This window comes from Phascolarctos cinereus, unplaced genomic scaffold (assembly GCF_003287225.1).
Source record: "Phascolarctos cinereus isolate Bilbo 61053 unplaced genomic scaffold, phaCin_HiC Scaffold_5;HRSCAF=322, whole genome shotgun sequence".
NCBI lineage: Eukaryota > Metazoa > Chordata > Mammalia > Diprotodontia > Phascolarctidae > Phascolarctos > Phascolarctos cinereus.
In genome coordinates, this window is record NW_027555958.1 from 193,216,747 (window position 1) to 193,241,506 (window position 24,760).

General features: G+C 36.7%; 1 protein-coding gene across 4 annotated transcripts in view; it reads left to right on the forward strand.

Moving 5' to 3' along the window:
- COL12A1 (collagen type XII alpha 1 chain) overlaps nucleotides 1-24,760 on the forward strand; it is a 143,558-nt gene that overhangs the window by 71,642 nt on the left and 47,156 nt on the right. For all 4 annotated transcript variants that reach the window (XM_021000135.1, XM_021000134.1, XM_078155281.1 and 1 more), the window contains 14 exons: nucleotides 85-214; nucleotides 2,252-2,391; nucleotides 4,020-4,149; nucleotides 7,104-7,243; nucleotides 7,474-7,606; nucleotides 7,707-7,733; nucleotides 8,095-8,237; nucleotides 10,876-11,005; nucleotides 11,729-11,868; nucleotides 12,859-12,988; nucleotides 14,270-14,412; nucleotides 15,633-15,762; nucleotides 19,018-19,160; nucleotides 19,317-19,446. In XM_021000135.1, coding sequence (XP_020855794.1) covers nucleotides 85-214; nucleotides 2,252-2,391; nucleotides 4,020-4,149; nucleotides 7,104-7,243; nucleotides 7,474-7,606; nucleotides 7,707-7,733; nucleotides 8,095-8,237; nucleotides 10,876-11,005; nucleotides 11,729-11,868; nucleotides 12,859-12,988; nucleotides 14,270-14,412; nucleotides 15,633-15,762; nucleotides 19,018-19,160; nucleotides 19,317-19,446 — 1,789 coding nt within the window. The remainder of the gene's footprint in view (nucleotides 1-84; nucleotides 215-2,251; nucleotides 2,392-4,019; nucleotides 4,150-7,103; nucleotides 7,244-7,473; nucleotides 7,607-7,706; nucleotides 7,734-8,094; nucleotides 8,238-10,875; nucleotides 11,006-11,728; nucleotides 11,869-12,858; nucleotides 12,989-14,269; nucleotides 14,413-15,632; nucleotides 15,763-19,017; nucleotides 19,161-19,316; nucleotides 19,447-24,760) is intronic.

Consider the following 24,760-nt stretch of genomic DNA (forward strand, 5'->3'; position numbering starts at 1 on the left):
TATCTATGTCATTTCTATATCTGCATCGGTATCTGCATCTATTGATCTGTATTTATATTTATATTGACACCTGTATCAATATAGATGCGTGTTGGACCATCAGTGACAGATATGCAGCTGGTTGACCTCATCCCCAATACTGAGTACTCTGTAACTGTCCAGGCAGCATTGTATGATCTCACCAGTGATCCAGTCACTGCCCGGGAAGTAACTTGTAGGTGTTTACTCTTTTTTTCCCTTCTTCTTGATAATCATTATTTAATAATTTCAGTGATGTTGAAAGTTTCAGGTTTTGCTTGATGATTCTGTTATGTACTCATTCTATCAAAGCATATTGTCACCATCATATTTCCAGTCTTACAGTTTCATAATGTTGAATGTCCTTAACTCCTCAATATCTGTTGCTCCACTTAATCAATTAATTGCCAGATATAGATGGTTCTGTCTCTCCAGCATCTCTTTCATCCAACTCCTCTTTACTCACAAAGCTATCACTTTAGTTCAGGTCCTCATCACCTATTGCCTAGATTATTGGAACAGTCTCCTAAATGGTTTCCTGACTTCAATTTTCTCTCTACTTCAATCCATCCTCCACACTACTACCAAAGTAATTTCCTTAGACATAAATATGACCATGTGACTTCTCTACTCAATAAACTTCAGTGACTTCCTATTGCTTCTAGAACCAAATACAAACTCTTCCGTTTAACTTTTAACTTAACTATTAAGCAAGAGTAAACTTGGAATAAATGGGACAATCTGTGTATACATAGCCTCGACAAGGGGAAAATGAGATTGAAGAGTTATAAATAAGGTTGAGAAATGCAGGAGAATGAGTAGGACTGGCTAATACAGCCGTACAGAGGTGATCCTGGGCCATATGTGGATAGAAATGTGGGTCTGTAGAAAGATTAATATGTGGGTGAGTGTAAGAAAGTCAGGGATAAAATTAGCCATGTGAAATTAGAACATAGGAATGGCAGAGAAGGATGTCCTTGAAGAGAATGCAAATGTGGCATGAGCTATATCATAGAACTGGCTAGAGCAGTTGACTGCTGGAATGGAGGAAGCTGGCAGACACAAAACTGAGAAGATACACACAAGCACAGGGGAAGGGACAGAGAGGCAGAGACAGAAATTCTGGAAGAAGGACAGGGAGACAAACAAAAAGATAAACAAACAGAGACAGAAATATTGGGAAACAGGACGGGAAGGATGTGTTTCATGTTACAGAGGATAAAATAGGCCTTTTTGGATAATTTTTTTCTTAACTCCCATGGTGTTCTCAAAGTATAGCTTTGGTATACTTTGCTTGCTATCATAAGACTAATTTACGGTTTGTTTTTCCCATGTTGGCTGTTGTAGATTTCCTTAGATGCTACAGGGTGCTTAACATTTTGGCCCATTCTCACTTTCCATTCTCTTAGCAGTCAGGAGAAAAATAGCATTCTTATGGAATCAGGACTGTTTTCATTTCTGGAATAGATGTTAGTATCTGATAAAAGAATATGAACTCTAAATATAAAAAGGAGAGAGATAGCTAAATGTCAATAAAAAAGTTTCCTATTTAAATAACAGCCGAGTTGAATGGAGAAAAGCTAAAAATAAATGAAAAGTGAGAGGCAGCAACAGTTTGAACAATGTAGACTATACTTTAAGGTGACATACCCCACAGAAGGTAGAGTCTGGTAATTCTGTTTGATTTCAAAGCCAGTTTTTCTCTAGATACTGTGATGATCCTGGGCACACTTACTCTTATCCTTTATTGTAAGTTGCAGAGAAGGTACTGATTTACTTTGGTAGATGCTATCTCCTCAGATGGGAATATCTTATGCCAATATGACTTATAATTTGAGCTACCTAGCTACATATGCTAATATAGGTGTACATATAAATACATATTCTTTTCAAATTTTTCTCTAAAGTATTTAGTGAAAGGAGATTTAGTAATAGTAACTGACATTTTTATAGTGTCTTAAAGTGTGCAAAGCACTATAAAGAGATTATCTCCTTTGATCCTCACACCAATTAGGTTAGGTAGGCACCACAAGTGTTATTAGCCCCATTTTAATAGATGAATAAACTGAGGCTTAGACAAGGTAAGGGACTTCTCCAGGGTGAAAAGAGCTGGTAAACATCAGAAGTTGGATTTGACTTTAAATACGGTGCTCTATTCATTCTCACGTTGTATCTCAGTGTTCCAAACAAAATGTGTTGTCATATCTGAAATTAATATTTTGTGTTTGTGCAGTGCCCTTACCTCGTCCTAGAAATTTGAAACTCACAGATGTTACCCACAGCAGCATGAATGTCATCTGGGATCCTGCTCCTGGCAAAGTACGAAAATATATTGTCAGCTATAAAACAGAGGAAGATGATGATGTAAAACAGGTAAGTTAGAAATGAAGAAGGTTTTGGACACTGCTACTTTTTCTAGCAGTTGATTAAACATTTCTGATAGATAATGTTGCTGAGACAGCTTTTGGACACTTGCCATTCATCATAAAATATGGATCTCGAACTCCTGTTAGGAGTAGCTACTTTTTTTTTTTTGGATTATTGGTAGGGTTAGATTAACAAAACTCATTTTGAAAATAGGTATTGAGTGCTGTTGATACAAATACAATCTCTGTCCTCAAGGAGAACACCAGCAATCCACCACTAACTATATTTTTGCCTATTTTAGAGTCCTTCAGTGGCCTCAATAAGCTTCTTTATCAGTTTCCTGTTCACAAACTCACCTTTATCTTCCTGACTCCAAGCAGATGCTTATTGTCCCTGGGACAGAAGTTCCTAGTTATATCACTAGTCTTGCATATTGTATGAATTTCAAAGCTTCATTGTTAGACACGAGAGGCTTCTGGGAGTCCAAGTGACTAGATAAATGGTAGGTATCTCCACTTGATAATACCTACTAGAATCAAAGTAGCAAGCATTCACAGAGAGGGTGGAGTGATTCCTCCATATAACTTACATTAGGAAGGTTCACTGCCAGACTACCATAAGGTAGCATCATATAGAAGGAGACTTGGAACTAGAAAACCAGTATTCTTCTGGCTCTGACATTAGCTTAGTTGTGTGACTCACACAACTAGTTGGATAAGTCACTTACTTTATTTATATTTCCTCTTTGTCCTTCATAGAATTAGGACAAGTTCTAACTTATCTGACAGGCTTGTTGTGAAAGTCAAGCAAGATACTATGCTTGAAAGCACTCTCAAAAAATAGAATAAATTGATTTGCAAGTAAGATTTACGGTTATTGACAAGTGAAAAATTATTAGGTGATTTACTCCTACAGGGAATTCATGATCTACAAGGGTTATACATCTTTGTGATGATATCATCCTTAACTTTTGAAGTCAAATCAAGTCAATAAGCATTAATTAGTCACTTACTATGTGCAAGGTACCATGCTAAATTCTGGGGACACAGAGAAAGTCAAAAGAGTCTCTACCCTCAGGGAGATAACAATTGAATGGGTGAGACAACATACAAACAATTATATGAAAGTAATATGAACAAGATATATAGGAGATGATTTCAGAGAGAAAACAGTAAGATTAAAGGGGACTGGGAAAGACTTCTTAGAAAAAGGTGGGGTTTTAGCTGAGACCTGAAGGAAACCAGGGAGCCAGGAAGCAAAAATGAGGAGGAAGAGAATTCTGAGTATGGGAGACAGCCAGTAGAAATGTCTAGAGTGGGGAGATAGACTGTCTTGCATGAGAAATTGCAAGGAGGCAAGTCACAGGATCCTAGAGCAAGTGGGGGGAGAATTAAGGTGTAAGCATTTAGCATGCTTACCACCTGATTCATCATTTCATCAACTTTCAATGTTTCTTTTTCTGGCTTAACTGAGGGTAATTTCAATTAAAATTTGCCTCAGTGCTGATCATTGCTGAACTTTTCTGATATTGTAATTCTGACATTCTAATATGTTCCAGAACAGTAAACAACAATCATATGGTCAGAATCAAAATCCTTGAAAGAAAGTCTATTCCTGTTTTTTTTTTTTAACAGGTGGAAGTAGATCGATCAAGGACAAAGACCTCTCTTGGTGATCTGATTTCACAAACACTCTATACGGTAAATGTTGTGGCAGTGCATGATGAAGGGGAGTCTCCTCCAGTGACTGCTCAAGACACTACACGTAAGATGAGATATTTCATTTCCTTATAGACAATTGGGGAAAAAAGTAGATGAATAATTCATATAAATAAATGTATGTGAAAGTAACAGCTATTTCATATAACAATTTTATCCTAGTTATTTGCAACTCTTTTTTTTAAACCTGGAACTTTCCATACAAAACTGTGAATATTGGTTGAATGATTTGTTTAATAATTAAATATTGTTAATCTATTAGTATTAGGCTCTCTGCTATTACCTCTAGCCCTCACTGATGGTGAGTTCAGTAATTGTTAGTTTAGTAATTAGTAATTAAGGGCAGCTAGGCGATACAATGGATAGAGTGCCTGGCCTGGAGTCAGGAAGACTCATCTTCCTGATTTCAAATCTGGCCCCAGACACTTACTAACAGTGTCACCCTGGGCAAGTCATTTAACCCTGTTTGCCTCAGTTTTCTCATCTGTAAAATGAGCTAGAGAAGGAGATGGAAAACCACTCTAGTATCTTTGCCAAGAAAACCCCAAGTCAGGTCATGAGGAGTCAGACATGACTGAAAAATGACTGAACAACAACAATTAGTAATTAATTAATGTTATCTGTGACTCTCTTGGTTAGAATATAGCACCAATGACTGCAATATTAGGAACCAGTTCTGAGCACTGAATTTTAGGGAGGGCATTGACAGACTGGAGAGCATCAAGAGGAAGGTAACCAAGATGGTGAAAGATCATGTCATATGTGAGTCAGTTGAAGGAACTGAAGATGCTTAACTTAAGGAAGAGAGAGTACTTGGTGAGGATGGGATAGTATTTTTTATATATGTAAAGTACTTTCATTATAGGGAATAGGTTTGTTCTCCTTGGCCATCAGGAGAAAATTAGGAGCATGTAGAAGTTACACAGAAGCAAATTTAGGCTTGATATAAAGAAATAATTCCTGACAATGAATGGTGTTGAAAAGTGGGATGGGCTGCCTTGTAAGGTTGTGGGCTCCTCCCTGGTCTTTTCAAATGAAGGTTGAATAACCACTAATAAGATACTTTGTAGAGGTGACTCTTGTTTGGGTGTGTGTTGGACCAGAGTGCTTTTGAAATCCCTTCTAATTCTGAATTTATAAAAATAAGAAAGTGTTGATGTGATTGCAATATATCTTTAGTGGATGAAGTATCACTCTGAAAAGATCATAGATTCATTAAAATATTGAAATACTATGTGGAAAATATGATTTAAAATTATCATAATAACTTCTGGGTTTTTCCACAATGTAGCCTTAGTAGCGATTGGCTTTTATAATTGTGTTTGTTATAGTGCTGTTCCTTATTTTGCTCAAATAGAAGTTTGATGGTCCTTTCTTTATCTCAATGGAGTTTTTTATTTGAGTCATTAGAGACAATTTTTTTGATGACTCTAGACATTGTATAATTTTCATGCATTACTAGATTGCAGAGGTTGATGGAAAATTAAGAGAAAATTCAAGACATCTGCCAGATGTTCATAATTATTTTAACAGCAGTCTTGCTATGGTAGCTAATAAAATGTAGCTGCTGTGGGTTGAGCTCTCAGCTGTCATTCATACCTCCTAGCTTTGTTATCTGTAGCCTGGTTTACATGAGGCATATTTTATTTGCCTTTTTGTTTAAAGTGAGACATCAATTAAAAACTTTATTGTGCATTTTTATTGAACAATTTTTATATAATATCTTTTATGAAAATTTCTGGATTCAAATGTGTTCATTTTTGGTGGTAGGAATAGTATAACAATTTATTCATTGATAGATCAAATTGAGTAGGGTCAGCCTTTTGCTAAAAGCAAGATGTTCTGTGTTTGTGATGCATGAATTCATTATAACAGCTGATACTTATGTAATTTTTTAAAGTTTGAAAAAAATTGCATACAGTTGAGCTTCACAATGAACCTCTGAGGTAGGTGCCATTGATATTTATCTCTTTTTTTAGATGGAAAAAACCAAGTCTCAGAGAGGTGAAATAATTTGCCAGTGGACACATGTTAATAAATGTCATAGGCAGAATTCTAGCTTAAGTCTTCTTGACTCCAAATCGAGCCCACTATTCCTTATGCCAATAGTCCTCATTAATATATAGTCTTCATTTTAAAGTGATGAAACAATATTTGTTTACATTTTGGAATTGAAAACATAATTTCTGAAGGCCACAAGCAAATGGATTCCTATTTTTTTTTTTTGACAAGGCAATTGAGGTTAAGTGACTTGCCCAGGGTCACACAGCTAGTAAGTGTCAAGTGGCTGGTCTGAGACCAGATTTGAACTCAGGACTGCCTGACCTCAGGGCCGGTATCTACGGTGCCACCTAGCTGCCCCTGGATTCCTATCTTTAGGCTAAAAAGTTGAATTGTGATATGTGTTCTTGTCTTATTCATTCAGTAAAATAAGAATATAATATAGAATTATATATACATATATAACATAGAATACATTATCAGATTTGATCATTTGAAATCAAGGTTGGGCTCAGAAGAACTTTATTAAACTTTATTAAATAGTTGCATGAAAAGTTGTCATTGTCATGGATGACTGAATTAGTTATGGTTAGGTTTCTTTGATGGATGTGGATTTTGTTCAGTTTTCAACTGAAGGGTCATTTAGTGGTATCCACTGGAAATTAAAAAAAAATTACATTATGTTTAGTTTGAGGAATAGGAAATTGGACCTGTGGTTTCATTGATATGGAGAATTCCTGGATGAGGAAACTCCCTCTACCAATGCATATTGGTACCTCTCAGCGATTTATAGTCTTGAGAGTTGCCTAGATCCCTAAGAGTTGAAGTGACTTGGCCAAGATCACACAATCAAATATATATATATATATATATATGTCAGAGGTGAAACTTGAACTCAGATTTTCCCGACTCTGAGGCTAACTCTCTACTTACTAGACCAAATTGCCTCTTAATCTGAAGGCCACGTTTAAAAAATACTCTGTTCTTCCCTCTCAATAGGTCCTGTACCTGCACCAATTAATCTGAGACTTACAGAAGTCACACCAGATAGTTTCAGAGGAACATGGGATCATGGAGCTTCAGATGTGTCTCTCTACAGAGTGACATGGTCACCTTATGGAGCCACAGAAAAAATGGAGGTGGGACTGATTGGCATTTTTATTAGCAGATCATATTTTGCCTTGTCTGAAAAGTAACATAATACCTCTGTTGCCGGATTAATGTCCTTCCTAACTATGAGGATTTGAAACCCATTGCATGAGAGAGATGAATCTGGCCAAATATTTTCAAGAACCTCTTATTATGTATATGGTTCACTACTTTTAAAATTATGGCTGAATTTTGTTTCTGGTTTTTCTTTTCTCTTAAGACTATCTTAAATGGTGATGAAAATACTCTGGTTTTTGAAAATCTGAACCCAAACACACTCTATGGAGTTTCCATTACTGCCATTTATCCTGATGAATCAGAAAGTGATGACCTTACCAGCAGTGAGCGGACTTGTAAGCTTGAGTTTTTCAAATGGGATTTGGTTTCATACTCTTCATAGTTGGATTTCAAGATACATATGTAATATTTTCCAAACACTTGTTTTCTCTCTAGTGCCTGCGATACCTGTAACGACTCTAGGTAAGAATCTGAATTTCCATAGCTTTCATCATTTAAAAAATCTAAGTGACAACAGAATCATTTATTTAAGTCATTCTTCTCTTATTTTAATGTGGTTTGGCTTTGAGTGAGACCTCTTCTCAATGGCTTACTCTTGGAATGAGTGAAATTTATTGGCAAATTACATGGAACTCACTAATTACAATTATTGTTGACAGGAGACAAGGCCAAATTTAAATCTACGGTAAAAGCTTCTCTCTGTGTGTGTGTGTGTACGTGCATGCACAGAGGGTGGGGTGGGGGGAAGTGCACATATTTTTACAGGATGAATGGGCTGTGCTTTTGAATAATGTATTTTGGGCATTAATGACTTTGTTTTCAGCTCCAAAAAGTGGCCCACGAAATCTTCAGGTGTACAATGCAACATCCAAAAGCTTGACTGTTAAGTGGGATCCTGCGAGTGGGCGTGTGCAGAAATACAGGATCACTTACCAGCCTTCCACAGGGGATGCGCCTGAACAAACGGTAAGTAACTTGACAAGGACTCGCATTTGGGCCATTCTGTCTTCCTTCTTTGCAATGAAAAATATGAGCTACAATCCTGGGCCAGATGTATGAACTATCCAATTTTAATTGTCTTGTATAATGACAGATTATAGCTTCTTTCTATGATGTCAATTATAAGTTAGGAGACAAATCTCAACATATCCAAATTCTCCATAGCAATCTCTTTTAGATTTATTACCTATGAATTTATTAAAATATTTTAAAATCTTTTTTAGCCTTTGGAATCTTTTTTTAAGTAAAACGAGGGAGTTGGGATTCAATGGTTTCTGAGATTTCTTCTAGTTCAAGAGATACAACCCTATGATTCTATGTTTTCAATCTGTACTATCCATGGATTATCAAGTTCCATAAGCTTATTGATCTCTTTGTGAAGTATAGTTAATTTTATTTATCCTGTTTGTTTCTCTGACATTTAAAAAGTTGTATTCTCATCCTAGTATTCTAAAATATAGTGAACAATTTATCTTATAAGTCACATTTGTATAGTATGTTAAGGTTTACAGTTCCAACCCTGTGAGTTAGATACTGTAGCTATTAGTTTTCCTGTTTTACAGATGAAGAAACTGAGGTTCACAGAGATTAAATAGCCCATGTCAAAATCTAGTAAATGACAGATATCAGATTTTAACCCTGGTCTTCTAAGTGCAGTTTTTTTCTTTTTTCTACTTAACCATTTTCTGTGATTTTGTGGATTGACCACATTCTCTCAGTCTTTTTAAAAAAATATAAACTGGAGAGTCCTTATATGGTCATAGACTCAGGAACCCTAGATGTCTTCTACTTTAATCTCATTTTGCAGATGAGAATCTTGAGGTGCAGGGAGAAGGGACTTGGCTAAGTTCATTCATCTCGGTGCCTGAGCAAGGACTGAAATTCAGATTTTTTGATTCTAAGTTTGGCATTCCATGTTTGTTTTTGTTGCCTTCTCATCACTCTTCTTTTTTTTCTTTTTTTGAAGCAATTGGGGTTAAATGACTTTCTCATCACTCTTCTTAAAAGCCCACTTTATTTCTTTTGTTGATTCTGCATTCACATAGGGGCTATATATTCTACAATTATATTGGACTTTGCCTTTAGGAGTCATGATTGGATAGAATCTGGCAAATTAATTCTTGTCAAGGTGTCAACTAATAATGACTTGCCTATTTAGGGATATTTGTACTTCAATTCTTTGGTGACTTAAAGGCATGGATTTCTAACAGGTAGAATTTCTGCTATTGGCCAGTAGGGGAGATACTTTTGATTGGGCAACTTTTCTAGGACTTCTCAAATTGTACCTAGCAGACAGAAATCTATCTTGCCTACTCATAAAACTACCCCTATTCACTGACATTATATTTTTCAAGTTTTTTGTAACTATGCATTTTTAAATGTGTCATGTAATTACATTGATAATTTTTTCTAACAACCTCAAAAATGCGATTGATTAAGACATGTGACTTATTAATTCCTTTCCTGTTAGAGATGGTTATAATGTTTCATTGAGAGATTAATTTGAAAGTTAGAATATATCAATGGATGAGTACTAAGTTAAAAACATCTGGACTGCAAATAAAGCATCCAGATGTTAAATGCTTACTCATTGTGGGCAGCCTTCCATTTTCATGAGATTTTAATTAGCATGGCACAAGCATCTGAATTCAGTAGACTGTTAACAAAATGGACAAATTTTCTTTCAACAGCAAGATAACTAGATGCCCTGGAGCAATGAATAAAAAGCTAACCTCCATAATTAGAGGAAATTGAAAGACTTCATACCACAAGACTGGTATCATGAAATGCACTATGAACCCTTTTCTAGATGTGGCCTGGCAAGTGTTAGTCACTTAGTTTACTTGGTGAAGGCTGCTGGTGTGGCTGGTTTTTTTCTTTCTTTCTATTTTTTCTGTAAACGCCAAGGAATTTTAAGGTGGTGTAATGGATAGAGGACTTATCTTCCTGAGTTCAAATCTGGCCTCAGACATTTACTAGTTATGTGACCCTGGGCAAGTCACTTAACCCTGTTTGCCTCAGTTTCCTCATCTGTAAAGTGAGTTAGAGAAGATGGAAAACCACTCTAGTATCTTTGCCAAGAAAACCCCAAATAAGGTCATGAGGAGTCAGATGTGACTAAAAAATGACTGAACAACAAAAAAGAAATTTTAGCTCTTCTGCAGAATCATTTTAATGTGGTTCACATTAAAAAAGACAAAACATAACTAAGAATGAGTCCAGTCCTCAATGGTGTGATATCTCTATGATCATGCCATTCACAGAGATCTTGAAATTGGGTAGCAGCTCAGATTATGAAGATATGTCTTGAGGGACTTGTTTTTCAGAATTTAAACAAATTGCACAATTGGAAGGTTTAGGGAGGGAGAGATCAATAAGAAAAAAATTGTTATGGAAAATGAAAACAATTAAAAAAGCAATTTGATGGCAGCTGATTATAAGTGAGTTTGTGGCAAGTCATTCCTGAAATATGTTTTGTTTTACGCTTGGGAAGATGAGATCCTTTTTTCAGGTCGTAGTTTCAAGGCCAAGACCCTTTCTGTACTCTGAGATGTACTGATTCTAAAAGAACAAGATTTTAACCCTCTGCCCCATTTGATTGAAGACCACAATAGGAGGAAGGCAAAACAGCGTGGTTCTACAGAAGCTGAAGCCAGACACCCCATACTCAATTACTGTCTCATCTCTGTATTCTGATGGTGAAGGAGGAAGGATGACTGGCCGAGGCAAGACCAGTAAGTGAGCCCAAGTTTCCTATAGTTTTTTTTTTAATGACCTTTCTTTGGAGTAAAACCACGTGTGTGTGTGTGTGTGTGTGTGTGTGTGTGTGTGTATGTGTGTGTGTGTGTATGTGTATCTATCTATCCATCTATATATCAGATAGTGCTTGTCTGACTTAAAGCCTTTAGCACTGACTCCATGAGCAGTGAAAGATAATCTCTGTACTTTTAAATTTTAATTCCAAGATTGTACTTACTAAAAATAATATTGTTGAATGAAACATTTCTTTCATTGATTGGTCTGGTCTGGACTTGTGATTTTAATAGTGTGGGGGAACTCCTAGTGTGGAAACTCTGTCCACCAATGCAGATCACCAACACTTCTTTCATTTGTAGTCTTAGGAAACTCAGGAACTGAGAACACAAACAGCTTGCCTAGGGTCACACAACTGTTGTGTGTCAGAGGCAGTGCTTGAAACCAGTCCTTCCTAACTCTGAGGCTGGGTCTCTACTCACTCTTCCATGCTCCCTTTCTTGTTATTTAAAAGGAAAATATTAAGCCTAAAAAACAAAACAACCCAAAGCTCTATAGTTAAAAGTACTTTGTTGGGGGAAATAGTATCTCAAGGTAGTGGGGAAGGGAAGCATTGGCTCTAAGTTACCAAAGGCTTGCAATTAATGTACTATATTGGTAGAACTAAAGGAAACCTACTCAATTGTGATTTGTGCACCTTTTAGAGCCTCTCAATACCGTGAAGAACCTGAGAGTGTATGATCCTTCCACCAGTATGCTGAATGTTCGATGGGATCATGCTGAAGGCAATCCTCGCCAGTATAAGGTTTTCTATGCTCCAACTGCAGGTGGTCCAGAGGAAATGGTATTATTTTGTTGACTCTTATTAGCCCATTTGAACTTCACAGGAATTACTTAACATTGAACTAATCACCTGATTTATTAAATTATAGCGAATGGATAGTTTCTGGCTCATTTAATAGGGTTTGACAAGGGAACAAGTGGAGAGGTGGAAGAGGGGAGAACAGTTAATGATATAGGGTTAGGTTAGAAGCAGTTATGACCTCCTGCTTCTGGTCTCCAGGCAATAACAAGACTCTCAGATATGTGCTGTTCACAGTGCCCTGATACTATCAGATAGTGGTATAGTGGTGGTGGATTTCTGGGTCCTGAGTTACCAGAGAAAGAAACATATTCTACCCTTTCAACATTGTCCAAGTCATAGGATTTAGAGCTAGAAACAAATTTCTAGCGAGTCTCCCCTCTATTTTATGGAGGAGGAAACCAAGCCTCAAAGACATAAAATTATTTACATAGTTACATACTCAGTAGGTGATATAGCCAAGATTCGAATTCAAGTTCTCAGACTTTGTTGTGAGGGTCAAATGAAATTAATAATTTTAAAACATTTAGCATAGTGCTTAGCATGTGGTCAGTGCTATATAAACATTAGTTATTATCATTATCATTATTCCCATCCCACCTTTCCTCTTTACAATATTAAAGCTTTCAACTCTTCTTTTCTGATCTTAGATTAACCTGAGCATAAAGTATCTGATACATTACCTGGTTTTGGTTTAGTTTAGTTTTGTTCGTGTGTGTGTGACATAGAATCCTTTAGTTAGAGCTGAAGGAGACCTTAAAGGTCATTTAGTCCAACCCTCATGTTTTTACAAATCAGCAGACTGATACCCAGAGAATTAAGTGGTCACATGGACAATAAGTGGAATACACTCAGGTTGAGTTGAAGCTTGATTCTTAACAACATTTTTCAAGTTAAATTCTTCATAGACAGAATTATATAAATTTCCCCATTAGTAAAGTTGAATGTCTTGTGTTTCTTTCAAATTATTAGGTAACAATTCCAGGGAACACCAATTATTTTATTCTGAGGAACCTGCAACCCGATACACCTTATACAGTTACAGTAGTTCCAGTTTATACTGAAGGGGATGGTGGACGAACTTCAGACACAGGAAGAACATGTAAGTTTTTAAAAAAAATGTACCGAAATAGTGTTTTTATAAAGGTAATACCCAAATTTCACTGTCAATTTGACATATTAATGTTTTGCTTTCTGCCTTGTAAATATGTGTTGAGAAGTGTTTTGTTGGGGCAGCTAGGTGGTGCGGTGGATAGAGCACTGGCCCTGAATTCAGGAGGACCTGAGTTCAAATCTGACCTCAGATCAAAACACTTGACACTTACTAGCTGTGTGACCCTGGGCAAGTCACTTAATCCCATTGCCTAGCCAAAAAAAAAAAAAGTAAAAAAAAGTGCTTTATAATTGATGCTCGTGCAAAAAATGTGAATGGTTGAAATCACTCTCCTGTCATTTGATCTCACAGGTTCTGGTTTGCTGATGAACCCCTTCTTGGCATTAAAACACCATTTGCTTCTCTTTTCCGTCAAGGAAAACCAGTTTATGGTGTTTTTAAAGTCAGTAATATTTTTCTTAATGACTCTTGTACGTGTTTGTGTGCCTACATTTCTCCTCCATTTTAGTACTTGTTGGTAAAAATGAGACTAATATTCTGAAATGGTTAATCTCCTCTGATAAAAGATGTGTGAAGTTTTAAGTTATTAGCTAATAGCTGTACTTTTGGAGTTCTCTTTCAATTGAAATTGTCTCTATTTTTACTAGCTGCAATTAGTGGAGTTAATTAAAAATTGACTACTTCTTGGCTCTCTCCCTTGCTTTGCTCTCTCTAAGCTTTTCCCTCCACAGTGTGTGACACATAGTAGGTGCTCAATATATTTTTGTTGAATGAATGAGTGAATGATGGAAACTAGCTGAATGATAGGTAATGTCTGATAGCTAATAGCAAATGTTGCTCAGTAATCAAAAGCCATGAGTATTCCTCTTCTTGTGGTCTTTTTATTAAGTAAAGGGATAAAATGACAGCTGTTAATGTTGCATTTGAATTCCCCTCCCTCTCCCTCCTAGTTTCTATTTAACAAACAACTGGGCTATTTTGCCAGGGTACTCTAATTTTACTGTTAAGAAAAAAAATCATCTCTTGCTCATATTCATTGCCCTGTTCCTCTTTGAGACAGTACTCCAAAATAAACAAGTTAGGTTGGCTCACTGTAGGGAAAAGTTGCATCTAAAGGGTTTTAAACTTGATTCAATACTTAGGAACTCTGAAACTGAAGGAGAGCAATATTTTATCCTATTGTGGTTTCTGAGCCCTGGCAGTCTACTAATGCAGACTTGTCGTGTGTAAACAGAATTAAGAAATATGCTTCCATTTTCCTTTGTCTAGTGGTAAGAGGCCTGGCAAGAAATATCCAAGTGTACAATCCCACGCCAAATACCCTTGATGTTCGCTGGGAACCTGCACCCGGACCTGTCCAGCAGTACCGTGTTGTGTATTCTCCCCAGACTGGCACAAGGCCTTCAGAATCTGTAAGTAATTTTGTCTTCTGAAAACTCAGCAAGACATTTCTGTGGACCACATTGCACCTCCTGCCATGAAGACTGGCCAGTAACAATAAACCAATTGTGTGCATGGCACTGCCTGCGGTGGAAACATCATTTCCAGATGAGTATAGTCATGTGGCAGTATACTAGACTCAGAGTGAGCAGACCACAAGCATGCTAAACTCTACATGGAGGGATCTTTTGTTGTATTTCTAATGAATTGGGACAGGTGTAGTCAATATATGGAAGACTAAGGAAAAGGCAGTCACTGGAAAATATGAGTTAGTTATCAAATGCAAATCTTATGTGATTTAAAGAGCTTAAGTGGACCATTTGAAAGACTGATGAAGAAGGCCAATGTGGCTATGACTGTGAAATTACCTATTCATTCTTCGAGTGTCCTTGTTATTTATATAACTAAAAATATACCTTCAGAAGCTGACAATCTTTTTCTTGGATAAAAATTATTTGATTAAGTTTATAGTCACTTCACTTTTCAGTTGTGCTTTGGCGAATATATTCATTTGGAATCACATAAGTTACAAATTCATGTCCACATGGTACTAGGACACTTAATTGAAAGTCAATTGGCAAAATAACTAATTTAGTTGGCAAGGCATGACAAATCAGTCAATGATGGATGATATTCATGCAATGTAGGAAGAATAAAGGAAATGCTCTGCTTTCTATAAGTTTAAAGCTTTCCAAATGTTTAACTTTGCTCTCTCCTTTCTGTGTTGTACACATTCTGTGGACAGCTCCTTATCAGGGGCACAGTTCTGTTTGGCTTTGGGTTGAAATATAAAGCATTTTTCCCCACAGAATGTGAACACTCTCACAAATTTGTTAATTTTGGGGTAGAAAAAAACAAATTTAAAAACTGAAAAAAACAAACAATAGCAAAATTTACCCTCTAAATACAATATTATTTGAAAGTCTTGATTACTAATGTACAGTGGGATGCAACTGAAGCTACTTAGTCAGTAGCAAGTGTGTACTTAACATTTTTTTGGAAGGGGATGTTCCCAAGAACAAATTGAATATAATAGCATGAAAATAGCAGGCCAATTACAGAAAGTGCAGTTAGCACTTGACTGATCTGGGCTAAAGTCCTTTGTTATAGGTATTATGATGAGTTGAGAAACATGACTTGGTAAGCACTTGGGTTGTCATCAGATTAACTCTTGGCATTGCTTTCCCTTCAGATTACAGTACCAGGAAATACCCTCACAGTGCAATTGGAGCGCCTGACTCCAGATACGCCCTATTCTGTGAACATTGTGGCTGTGTACTCAGATGGAGAGGGAAATCCTAGCCCTGCTCAGGGCCAAACATGTGAGAAAAAGTCCTTTTTGATCTCAATTTCCATGTACCTAAATGTAGGATTTCTTAGAGAGAGGGAGCTACCATTTCTTAAAGCAATCGTCTGCTAGATTTCCTACTCTGGTTCTGCTTTTATTCATATTTTAGGCTGCAGATGTTTTTGCTGTCTGATCTCTGTGCTGAATGTACTTGGCACTGATTTTTTTTTTCTTTGTTAGCATTCCTTCCACTTGGAGCTTAAAGCTAGAAAGCCCTCTTTTTGAGGAAGTTTCCTTTTCTCACTTCCTTCTAATTTTCTACTCCCCAGTCCTTCTTCCCTTTGCCCTCTCATATACACAATGGTTTTTCTCTGTAAACAAAAGTCTTAAAAAAATGTCTAAGGGTTTTGCATTCTGTTGGTCTCCTGAACAGGTGATAGTGATCACTAGCCTTGGAGTTAGAAGACCCGGATTCAGGTTCCAACTCCAACATTCATAAGCTTTGTTACTTCTATGAGCTTCAGGGATTTATTATAACCATATATATAATACAATTATATCATAATTATAGGAAGCAAACTAATATATTAATTATAATATACATAACATGAACCTGTATAAAATATATTATTATGTTATCTCCTGATAATATAATACCTATGCTGTCACCCTCACAGTTTTGTTTGTAAGGAAAGTATATAGTAAAGCTTAAAGCTCTATATAAATGTAGGATGTTATTAGTACTCCTGCTACTATTATTACAACAACGACAACAAAGATTCCTTTTTTTCCCAGGCTATAAATCTTAGTGCGTCTATGGTGATAAAATATTCTTTGCATTAATATTAACCCCAACCTTAGAGATGTAGCATTTTATAATTTTTATCAATTTATAATAAGACTGGAGAAGATTTCACAGAAAGGGACCTTAAATTGACTCCCATCCTCCCATTTTAGAGATGAGAAAACAGAGGCTCAGAGGAGTCAAATGACTTGTCATGGTGCCAGTAAGGAGCAAAGCCAGGGCTGAAGCTCAGATCTCTTGACAACTAGGTCAGTTTCTTCTACTGTAGAATGCTAATGAGTTATCTGTGCCTCACACATGGAGAGAGATGTATGTATGTCATCAGCAAGCAGGAAGGTCAATGAGGAGGTTATTGCAATAGCATAGGTCAGATGGTTGGAGCCCTAAACTGGGATAGTAGTATGAGTAAAGATATGAGAGATACTATAGAGATGGAAATGAAAAGATTCAGCAAGTGATTGGAGAAGGTAGGAGTGAGTGAGAGTAAGGAACTATATATGACAATGAGGCTGTGAATCTGATGGACTAGTAGTGGCTTTAAAGAAAGTATGGACATCCAGAGGAGAGCAGAGTTTTTGAGGAAGAGATAATGGATATAATGGAAAAATATAGTAACTATATTAAGATATAATTAGTCATGTAGTATCTTCCAGTGCTGCTCCCTGAGAACACAAAGGAAGAGGTGAGATAGTTCATGCTTTCTAAACGCTTGCATTCTTCTGGAGGAGACAACATAGAAATATACTGGTAGATGCAAAATATGTAGTACACACATGCAAGGTAAATTCCAGAGGATGGGAAGGTACTTAGCAACTGGAGAGATCAGGAAGGGCTTTATGTAGAAAGTCATCTTTGAGTTCTTGATATAACTTAGGGATTTTGGGAGATGAAGGTAAAGGGGAATGGCTTCCAGGCACGGGAGACAGTCAGGGCAAAGACATAGAAATGAGAAATGGGCTGTTCTGTGTGAGGAAAAGTAAGGAAAATTTGACTAGACCACGGAGTATGTGGAGGGGTATAACATGAAACAAGACTGGAAAGGTAGGAGCTGGGTAGTCAATGGCTTTAAATGGCATGCAGAAGAGTTTGTACTTGATCTTGGAGGTAATAGGGAATCACTGTAATTTATTGAGTTGGGGATAGACATAGTCAGACCCCCTACTTTAAGAACGTCATTTTGATGTTTTGTTTTTTTTGGTGAGGAAACCAGGGTTAAGTGACTTGCCCAGGGTCACACAGCCAGTAAGTGACATGTGTCTGAGACTGGATTTGAACTCATGTACTCCTGACTCCAAGGCCAGAACTCTATCCACTGTGACACCTAGCATTTTGGAAGCTGTTTGGGAAGGATGGGTTGGAGTGAGGCTCTCCCCACTTGAAGCAGGAAAAATAATCAGGAGGTTATTGCAATAGTATGGGTCAGAGGCTGAAGCCCTATGCTGGAATAGTAGCCATATGAGAAGAGATATGAGAGATGTTAGAGAGACAGAAATGTAAAAGGTTCAGCAAGAGATTGGATAAGGTGGGGGTGAATGAGAGTCAGGAATTGTATGTGACAATGAGGCTATGAATCCACTGGACTAGTAGTAATGTCAAGGGAAATAGGGACATTCAGGAGAGGGCAGGGTTTTTAAGGAAAAATATAATGGATTCTATTTTGGACATGCTGAGTTTGAGATGTCTATCAAAATCCAGGTCAAAATACTAATAGGCAGTTTGGTGGCCCTGGACTGGAGCTCAGGAAAGACTATATAGATCTAGAAGCCATCAGGGAAATGATAATTAAACCCATGAGAGCAGATGTGGTCCTTAAACGAGACAGTACATAGAGAGGAGAGGGTACAGGTCAGAGCTTTGGGTACATATACAGTTAGGAGGCATATGATATGGATGATAATCTAGTAAGGAAGACTAAGAAGATGTGGTCAGATAGATTAGGAGATTCAGAAATAAAATGGCAATATCATGAAAATCCAAGAGAGAAAAGAGTATCTAGTAAAATATTCTTTCATTACAAGGCTCCTTGTAAGTAGGGATTGTTTTGTTCTTCATATCTGTATCCCCAGGGCCTATCACAGTGCCTGGTACATAGTAGATGTTTAATAAGTACTTGTTGATTGACTGATAGGAGATATAGTCAACAGTGTCCAATATGTTAGAGAGGTTAAGGATGAAGGCTTAACAAGGCAGTTAAAATTATTCATTCTTTGGAGAGAGAAGTTACAGTTGAGTGATGAGGTTGGAAGCCATATAGTGAGAGCCTGAGGAATGAATGAGAAGAGAGGAAGTGGAGACAAAGGGTTTGGATAGCTTTTTATATACTTAAAAACTCCATTATGTTAAGCATGCTAATAACACTTCATGTGAAACAACTCTCTTCCTCTTATATTGTAGCCAGACATTCAGTCTTGAGACATTTCAAAACTGAGCAGAATATTTGTTATGATGAATTGGAACTAATCTTCTTAAATGTTGATTATTTAGTACCACGAGGTGGGCCAAGAGACATGAAAGTCTTTGGAGAGACAACCAATAGTCTTTCTGTAACATGGGATCATGCTGATGGACCTGTTCAACACTACAGAATCATTTATTCTCCCATGGTTGGCGATCCAATTGATGAATATGTAAGTTTTCTTCCTTTTTTTTTAACTAGGTAAAAATCCTTTATGTCACTTCAATTAAATTATTTTTAACAGGTATGTATTAGTAAAGTACGTTTCTTTTTCCAGGCCCAAATACAGCATATATTTTAAAAATCTATTATTGCGTTTGTCTTTTAGACCACAGTACCTGGCAGAAGAAATAATGTAATATTACAGCCCCTACAAACAGATACTCCATATAAAATTACCATCGTTGCTGTTTATGAAGATGGAGATGGTGGACATTTAGTAGGAAATGGAAGAACTGGTAAATTTCCTTTATCCTTTCATTTTCTTGAGATAATAACTTGATTGTTTTTGTATTGATGTAAAATGAGACCCTTTGGATAATATCCTGATTGTTTTTGTTTTGATATAAAATGAGACCCTTTAGTTAGAAAGGAGATGTTGACCTTAATTGATTAAAAAAGTCAGATTACTCATTTAATGGTAGAGAAAAGGGTTTCTCAACAGTCTTCATGAAAATCTATAGAAATTTGCATACTTTTACCTTGGTTTTGTTGGTTTCATTTCTTGTGTGCAAGAACAATGTAATTTACTCATAATACTGTTGTGACATCGTTGTCTGAATATCTAATTAGTTGATTAGTTCAGTTAATTTAATTACCACTTATCAATTTAATGAAGCCTCAAATATTTGGGCATATAGAAATGAATAAAAATGGTCCTTTGTCTCATAATTCTATCTTTCTTTAGTACCACTGTCATTAAGTCCACTAACCTTAAAATGAATCTATAGCTAAAAACTCTTATGGCATTGAATACAAAATTGGAGTTGGGTGGGATTCAACTTAGATGTGTGTAACTAGAAGTTCCTATCTTTTTATTCCTTTGTATTCTGTAAGAACAGGTAAAGTGACATGGCTTCAATGACATGCGGTTCATGCTTCCCCAAATCCTGTTAATTTTTCTAAATGATATTGGTGAAGAGTAGGATTTGTTTTGATTTAAATGGAATAGAATGTAAATCTGATGGAATATTAAGCTCATTGAAGTTAGGCACTGTTTCTGTTTTTGTCTTTGTATTCCCAGTGTCTAGTACTATGCCTGGCACAGAGTAGGTGCTCAATAAGTTCTTGTTGTTGGAAGAATACCAGTTGTCTGTTCTGAAAAGAAAGGTCTAAATAGAAATGCCATCCATCCCAGTAATTCCAGAAATATGTGAATTTGTAAGTCTTATCTACAAGTTATAGTGAAAAGTAAAATGAGCATTACATTTTATTCTATATGGAGGAGGATTTTAAAAAAATCCATTTTTCTCTTGGCATCTTTGATTTCTAGATGTTTTAGTGTTTGTATATTACTGCTTAGGGAGAATGGAATGTTTCAGAGCTTTGAATTTCCACCAATACAATGAAAACAATCAAAGGTTATATTCTTTATATATTAAGAGTTAATCCATTCTATTTTTTTGGGAAAAATTGTATTGATCACTCAGCTCTGTTTCCTGCCCTCCCACATATCATACCAAGCATAGTAACTTAGTGCCACTAGTTGAAATGCCATTAAAATGGCATTTCATGGAATAAGAATTTAGGGGTAGACCTTCTATAAGCATGAGGGCAGACTAGTGATATAATAGTGTGTGTAGTAAAATGAGCACAGGTTGGTGAGTCTGAAGATTCTTGATTTTGATGTATGACCTTGGGTAAATCATAGTACCTCTGAGCATTTGGTTTATCATCTGTAATATGAGAGGTATCAGGGGCTTGCCACAAGGGAAGTAGCTCTGGCTACATATCATATTGATGTTTTAGATACATATCACTATCAAAATTGCAAATATGTACATTAGAAAAATAAAATGGGATCCATATTTCTCTGATATTGCGAGTAATCTTTTTTTTTTCCTTTTCCTTATATGGGATGGTAGTGGTGGGGCCAATTCTTTTCAGTCAGCACTTTTTATTAAATGCCTGTCTGTTATGTGCCAGAAATCATGCATAGCATCAAGGAGGATATATAAATAAATAAGACATAGTTTGTGTCCTAAAGAAGGTTATAATATAATTGAGAAGATGACATATGGACATTAAAGGCATATCTGACACAACAAGTGAGTGTGTGATAAGTCCCTAGTGAATAATACAGACAGGAAGTGTGATACAACTTTAGAGGAAAAAAAGGTCACTGTTGATTGAGATTACCAGAGAAATCTTCTTTTAGGAGGCAAAACTTATGGGATAGATAAATTTTGGTGAAGCAAATGGGAATAGACAGTTAAGGCAAATAGGGAAAACAGTTAAGAGGTGAGAAATATTGTCTTAAGTGAAAGCACCATTGCAAGTACCATTTTCCCTTAAATATAGAAACTGAAGGGGCCTCAGTTACCATCTTTGTTTGGAGTTGAATCCCAGACAGATGGTGTTCTTTGATGTCTTACTCGGACATGTCCTGGAGCTGGAACGATCTGAAATTAGATCCATACCCATGGGAAGATCAAATACAAAAAAATCTGCTTTGCCAGAATGTCTTGGCTCTTGTTAGGGTTACAAAGATTCAGTCTTTGGTTATAGAATCATAGACTTTGGAGGTAGAAGGGAAATCTAGTCCAATTAGTACCTAAACAAGAATCCTTACTATAATATACTTGAGAAGTGGTCACCCAGCATCTGTTTGGAGATCTCCAGTCCAGGAGAACCCATTATCTCCAGATGTAGGCCCTTCCATTTTTGGATAGGTCTAATTGTTAGTAAGCTTTTCATTACATCTATCTCAATCTGCATCTTTGTAGATTTCCCTGTTGTTCCTGGTTCTGTTGGGCCTATTTTCCAAGAAGGGACCTGGAAAAGAGAAGACTTTGTCTGGAAAGGACTTGATAGCTGTTTTTAAGTATTTGAAAGACAGATTAGATTTGCTTTAATTGGACATAAAAGACAGAATTAGGAGCAATGTGTGGAAACTGTGAAGAGGCAGATTTTGGTGTTATATAGGGACTACTTTTCTAACCACTAATTAGATCTGTCTAAAGGTGGAAGGCTGCTTCATTAAATAGTGAATTCCCCATCAGGAGACATTTTCAGGTGGAGGCTTGATTATCATGTGTAGGGGGTGTTGAAAGGAGATTCCTGGTGATGATCAGTTGGATTAAATGGCCTGTAATACTCCTTCCAATTCTAGGATCTCCTGATTCTATGAGATAACCTCTAAAGTCTCCCTATTGTTAACAATTCTAGAATGTATTTAATTTCATAAATGACTTTTAAGATTCCTTCTTATGATTCTTTGCCATAAAATTTCAATTGTAGAAATCAACAAATCAACAAGCTTTTATTAAGCAGCTTCTATGTACTGGGCATTTTGCTAAAACACTGGAGATTTAAAAAAAAAGTTGTTTTAACAGTTTCTACCCTCAAGGAACTTGCATTCTATCTGGAGTACAACTTGTACACATTTGAATATAAGCATAATATGTACAAAATAAATATGGAGTAGGAGGTGGCATTTAAACTGAATTTTGAAGGAAATTAGGGATTTCAAGAGGTAGAAGGGAAGAGATAATGTATTTCATGGAATGAGGATAACCTATGCAAAAACATGGTCATGACAGGTGGATGCCATGTGCATGGAGCAACAAATAGGCTAATCTGGGGAGAATGTGAAGTGCATAAAGAGCATAAAGAGTAATCTTAATTAATTAATTAACTAATTAATTAATAAGCCAAAAGAGGTGAATTGGAGGCAAAATGTGAAGGACTCTAAGTGCCAAACAGAAAATGTTTTTTATCTTAGTGTCAATAAGTAGCATTTGGACCGTATTGAACAGGGGAATGATATGATCAGAGATCTGCTTTAGGGATATCACTTTGGTACTTGTATGAAGGGTGGATTGAATACAGAAATGACTTGGTTTAGGGAACTCTATTAGAAGTCTGTTGTGCTAGTAGTCTAAATGAGACGTAATACGGGCCTGAACTAAGGTGATCACCATTTGAGTGGAGAGAAGGCCATGATTATGGGCGATATTCGAGAGGTAGATTTAAAAAGAGTTGACCACTTATTGAAAAGAGGGTGAAGAGTGAGAGAGAATGAAGAACTGAAGATGAGGTTGTGAACCTCAGTTACTGGCAGAAGGGCTGTGCACTTTACAGAAGAATTAAGAAAATGGGAAGGTTTGGGGGAAAAGGATAAAGAGTTCTGTTTTAGATATGTTAAGTTCTACATGCATATAGGACATCCAGTTTGAATGTCCTATAAGGAGCCTTATAAGTGTGATGTGTGCAATTTACAATTTGCAACTTCTAGCAATCTCAAGATTCATGCTAGGAAGCATAGTGGAGAAAAGCCATATGTGTGTGACAGGTGTGGACAGAGATTTGCTCAGGCCAGTACGTTGACTTACCACGTTCGTTGGCAAACCGGAGAAAAGCCTTATGTGTGAGATACATGTGGGAAAGCACTTGCAGTGTCTAGTTCCCTCATAACTCACTCTCGAAAACATACAGGTGAAAAACCATACATATGTGGTATTTGTGGGAAAAGTTTTATCTCCTGTGCTGAATTGGCTTTCTGGAGTGAGACTAGTGCTAGATATATAGATCTTAAGTCATCTGTAGAGATGATAATTAAACCTTTGGGACTTAATGATATTACAGAGAGAGAAGGGGGTGGTGGTGGTGGTGGTGGTGGCGGCAGCCAGGACAGAGCCTGGGAGTGGCCAGACAGGTAGGAGGAGAACCAAGAGAAAGAAATGTTATAAATATACAAGCAGAGAGGAGGCAGTATCCAAGATGAGAGTGCAATCCATAGTTAAATGGTGCAGAGAAGTCAAGAAGGAGGATAATTGAGAGATTTGGCAATTAGATTGTTGATAACTTTGGAAAGAGTGGTTTCTGATGAGTGATGAAGTCAGAAGTCGGATTACAAGAGACTGAGAAGTGAGAGAGAGAGAGAGAGGAGAGGATGTGGAGATAACATGGTCAGCTAGCTTTTCCCCTCTGCCCCATCTCCTCTTTTTTTTTTCTTTTTTGGGGGTTTGTGGAAGAGAGAGAGAGCTGTAAGGTGATGGCTTGAGGGGCTGATAGGGTAAAATGAAGGTTAAGAAAACAAAATTTTAAAGACTGGAGAAGAGTTGGACATGTTTCTAGGCAACAGGGGAGAAGCTAATAAATAGGGAGAGACTGAAGATAAGACAGCAATGTGATCAAGGGTACAGTTAGAAAGGTTGACCTTGGTGAGAAAGGCTACTTCTTCAGCAGAGACTAAAGGAAGAGAAAAGAATAGGGAAGGGGATTTTAAAATGCAGAATAGGGGAGAAGATGGAGAATGGCTTCTGTTTTCACAGTAAGGTATGAAGAGATTGTTTTCTGAGAGGGAGATGGAGAGATAATAGTTTGGAAGGCTTGAGGAGAAGAGAGAAAATTTGGAGTTTCCTCTGTAGTGAATGCAATAGAGAATCAGTTAGGGAAAAGTCAAAAGGATTTAATTGTGGCTGTGATACTCCAGTTAAGAATCTTGCCTAACTGTGGGAGCAAGCTCTGAAAATCAGTGCTCCGTATTAATTTCTTTGTGATTTTGAAAAATTAATTATTGTGTTCTTTTATCTGTTCTTTCCCCTTAAT